Here is a 4,600-nt window from a genome sequence, read left to right on the forward strand (position 1 = left end):
CATTGGATTCTTCCGTCCTAAGTGCAGGACCCTGCACTTATCCTTATTGAACCTCATCAGATTTCTTTTGGCCCAATCCTCCAATTTGTCTAGGTCCCTCTGTATCCTATCCCTGCCCTCAAGCGTATCTACCACTCCTCCCCGTTTAGTATCACCCGCAAATTTGCTGAGAGTGCAATCCACACCATCCTCCAGATCATTTATGAAGATATTGAACAAAACCGGCCCCAGGACCGACCCCTGGGGCACTCCACTTGACACCGGCTGCCAACTAGACAGGGAGCCATTGATCATACCTGTTGAGCCCGACAATCTAGCCAACTTTCTACCCACCTTATAGTGCATTCATCCAACCCATACTTCTTTAACTTGCTGACAAGAATACTGTGGGAAACCGTGTCAAAAGCTTTGCTAAAGTCAAGATACAATACATCCACTGCTTTCCCTTCATCCACAGAACCAGTAATCTCATCATAAAAGGCGATTAGATTAGTCAGGCATGACCTTCCCTTGGTGAATCCATGCTGACTGTTCCTGATCACTTTCCTCTCATGTAAGTGCTTCAGGATTGATTCTTTGAGGACCTGCTCCATGATTTTTCCGGGGACTGAAGTGAGGCTGACTGGCCTGTAGTTCCCAGGATCCTCCTTCTTCCCTTTTTTAAAGATTGGTACTACATTAGCCTTTTTCCAGTCATCTGGGACTTCCCCCGTTCGCCACGAGTTTTCAAATATAATGGCCAATGGCTCTGCAATCACAGCTGCCAGTTCCTTTAGCACTCTCGGATGCAACTCTTCCGGCCTCATAATTCCTATGGCTGGAGCACAGCTGGGACTGCACAACCTCCTCTCCCCAAATGCTGATGAGGTCCAGCAGCTTGGCATTACTCCAAGCGGGGGATCGCCTGGTCCATGGAGCAGTCATGGCCACCTGAAAAGATGCACTGAGACCACTGCATGCGTCAACGAGCAAACAGGAAGGGGACTTTCAAATTTCCAAAGGAATTTAGGGAGTGGGGATGATGGTTGGTCACCTGAGGGCAGGGCAGTAGAGTTCAAACCGATGACCAGAGAGGTGAGCACAGGCATTGTGGGACACCTCCCGGAGGCCAATCACAGCGCTGTAGTCGACCAGGGTGCCTACACTGGCACCGTGGCGCTGTAGCCCCGGTGTTGAAAGCTGTACGCCTCTCGTCGGGGTGGTGTTTTTAAAGTGCTACAACTGTGCAGATTCTGCGCACTAGGTGGCTTGGCTGTGTGTACACCTTGGGAGTTACAGAGCAGCAAGCTGCTTTACTGGGAAGAAACTTTCCAGTGTAGACAGGGCCTAAGGGTGAGAATCTGCCTAATCACATCAGCCACGCTGTCAAAGGCTCGTTCACCTGCACATCCACCAATGTGATCTATGCCATCATGTGCCAGCAATGCCCCTCTGCCATGTACATTGGCCAAACTGGACAGTCTCTACGTAAAAGAATAAATGGACACACATCAGACGTCAAGAATTATAACATTCAAAAACCAGTCGGAGAACACTTCAATCTCTCTGGTCACTCGATTACAGACCTAAAAGTGACAATTCTTCAACAAAAAAACTTCAGAAACAGACTCCAACGAGAGACTGCTGAATTGGAATTAATTTGCAAACTGGATACAATTAACTTAGGCTTGAATAGAGAGTGGGAGTGGATGGGTCATTGCACAAAGTAAAACTATTTCTCCATGTTTATTCCCCTCCCCCCCACTGTTCCTCAGATGTTCTTGTCAACTGCTGGAAATGGCCCACCTTGATTATCACTACAAAAGGTTTTGTCCCCCCGCCCCACTCTCCTGCTGGTAATAGCTCATCTTAAGTGATCACTCTCCTTACAATGTGTATGGTAACACCCATTGTTTCATGTTCTCTGTGTATATAAATCTCCCCACTGTATTTTCCACTGAATGCATCTGATGAAGTGAGCTCTACTCACGAAAGCTTATGCTCAAATAAATTCGTTAGGCTCTAAGGTGCCACAAGTCCTCCTTTTCTTTTTGCTAATACAGACTAACATGGCTGCTACTCTGAAACCTGCCATTTAAAAAATTGCAATCCCCACTCGTTGGGCATCACAACCTGAAAGAAATCTTTCCTGAATCCCCACGTCTGGCTTTCAAACAACCCACTCACTTCTCCAACCTCATCAGCAGAGCCAGCTCCCTACAGACTCAAAGCGACCACCAGACCCGGCCAGAACCAACTCAAAGTGACGCCAGACCCGGCCAGAACAACAGCAGCAGCCATATCTCCACTGCTACAAGGATCAACACCCATCACAACATACTTGTCAAGATCTATGGATCCTACACAAGCCTATCACAACATGTGGTGTACTTCATGCCGTTCACTAAATGTCCCAATAATAATTATGTGGATGAAACCAGACAATCACTGCGCTCTCAAATGAAGACACTGAAAAATGATAAAAGACAAAAACACCCCATCACCTGATGTGAACACTTTTTTCATAAAGTGATCACTTGATATCAGTCCTTTTCAATATGTTCTAACTACTTATGCTAAACAATCTGTTCCACCTGTGACACTCTGAGTATGTTCCCCAGACCGGAAGAAGAGCTCTTCTGTATAAGCTTGAAAGCTTGTGTCTTTCACCAGTAGAAGACAGTCCATTAAAAGGTATTAACTCACCCCTCTTGTCTCTGTAACATCTGGGGTTAAACACAATCACAACAGTGTGTGGCATTTTTTTTGACAGTTTCTATCTGAGCAGTCTATTATAAGCAGCCTGGCTAGCTAAGTTGGTAGAGCATGAGGCTCTTAATCTCAGGGTCGTGGGTTCAAGCCCCATGTTGGGCAAAGCAAGTAACTTTGGGGCAGGGGAGGGATAGCTCAGTGGTTTGAGCATTGGTCTGCTAAACCCAAAATTATGAGTTCAATGCTTGAGGGGGCCATTTAGAGTTCTGGGCCAAAAATTGGGGAGTGGCCCTGCTTTGAGCAGGGGGTTGGACTAGATGACCTCCTGAAATCCCTTCCAACCCTGATATTCTATGAAGGTTTTCAGATGTCAATTGCCAAAAAGCAAAATTTTTCAGGTTTCAGTTGTTTTAATGAAAAGTCAAAATCTTCTCCCGCACCTTTCCTCTGCAAAATTCCAACTATCTGTCTCCCTCTTATTGCATGTGTGTGTGGGGTGTGCGTGTGTGTGTGTGTGTGTGTGTGTGTGTGTGCACAAACATCTCTTGTATACTGCATTTCTGTATCCAGGCTCACTTAGACCCTCCTTCTTTCACAATAGGACCCAGACTGACTGATCTTCATTTCATTCAACTCGTCTGGATTCTTTGTAAGGGGCACAGCCCTCCTGACAGTGTTTCTCAGGGACTCCTGGACCTCTCCGTTTCTCAGGCTGTAGATGAGCGGATTGGCCAGGGGCGTCAGGACTGTGTAGCAGACGGAGAACACTTTGTTCAGGGCTCTCCAGGTACCAGATTTCGGTAGCATGTAGACAATCATTATGGTCCCATAGAAAAGTGCCACCACAATGAGGTGAGAGGAGCAGGTGGAAAAGGCCTTTTGCCTCCCGGTGGTGGATGGGATTCCCAGGATGGTCGCAATGATACAAATATAGGAAGCCAGGGTTAATAGAAAAGGGCAAACTGCATCTAGGAAGGAAAATATATAAATAAGTGGGGTGATCTGGCTGGTGTCGCTGCAGGAGAGTTGAATCAGTGAGGTGAAATCACAAAAGAAATGGTCAATTTCATTAGGGCCACAGAAAATTAACTGTGATGTAACACATGTGAATATTGTACAAATTAGAAATCCACTAATCCAAGACCCAGCTGCTAGCTGGAGGCACAGCTGGACATTCATAAGGGTTCCATAGTACAGCGGTTTGCATATGGCTAAATACCGATCATAAGACATGGCTGCCAGGAGAGAGCACTCTGTTGTTACTAGAGAACCAAAGAAATGAAACTGCGTGATGCAGCCGGGAACAGAAATGGTTCTGTCCCCAGTCAGGAGACTGGCCAGCAGCCTGGGCAGGACGGTGGAGGAGTAGCAGGTCTCCAAGCAGGACAAGTTTCCCAGAAAGAAGTACATGGGGGTGTGAAGGTGCTGATCAGCCACAACTAGCGCAACGATAAGGATGTTCCCAGCCATGGTCGCAATGTAGATCACCAGGAAAATGAGGACGAGAAGGGTCTGCAGTTCAGGGAGATCCCCGAACCCCAGGAGGATGAATTCCATGATGGCTGTTTCATTTTTCCCTTCTCCTTTCTCCATGAGTTGCATGCTGTGATAGTGAAAGTGTAATGAGCATCAAAAGATTTGGCTGTACCATGAAATTGCATTGATTTCCATCATTTGATCCCCTAAGAGTTCCCACTGCAAACGGAGAGCTGGGTTTATATTCTCTCAGACCAGAGAAACTGCTTCACTTCCACCTCAGGGCACTGCCACCCAGTTAATTTGCCACTCTTCTGTCCCACCCCCCAACATTTCTCATTCACAGACTCTTAGATTTAAGACCAAAAGGGACCATTGGATCATCCAGGCTGAGCCCCTATGTAACAAAAGGCACAGAATTTCCCCACTTACT

At 46.7% G+C, this 4,600-nt stretch overlaps 1 protein-coding gene across 1 annotated transcript; it reads right to left on the reverse strand.

Moving 5' to 3' along the window:
* Nucleotides 1–3,267: 3,267 nt before the first annotated feature.
* LOC311529431 (olfactory receptor 10C1-like) lies at nt 3,268–4,366 on the reverse strand (the record flags this gene model as incomplete). Its single annotated transcript, XM_084645406.1, has 1 exon — nt 3,268–4,366. The coding sequence occupies exon 1, from the start codon at nt 4,291–4,293 to the stop codon at nt 3,268–3,270; it is 1,026 nt and encodes a 341-aa protein (XP_084501532.1). The 5' UTR covers nt 4,294–4,366.
* Nucleotides 4,367–4,600: the final 234 nt, after the last annotated feature.

This window comes from Lepidochelys olivacea, assembly GCF_965140295.1.
Source record: "Lepidochelys olivacea isolate rLepOli2 genome assembly, chromosome: 13".
NCBI lineage: Eukaryota > Metazoa > Chordata > Testudines > Cheloniidae > Lepidochelys > Lepidochelys olivacea.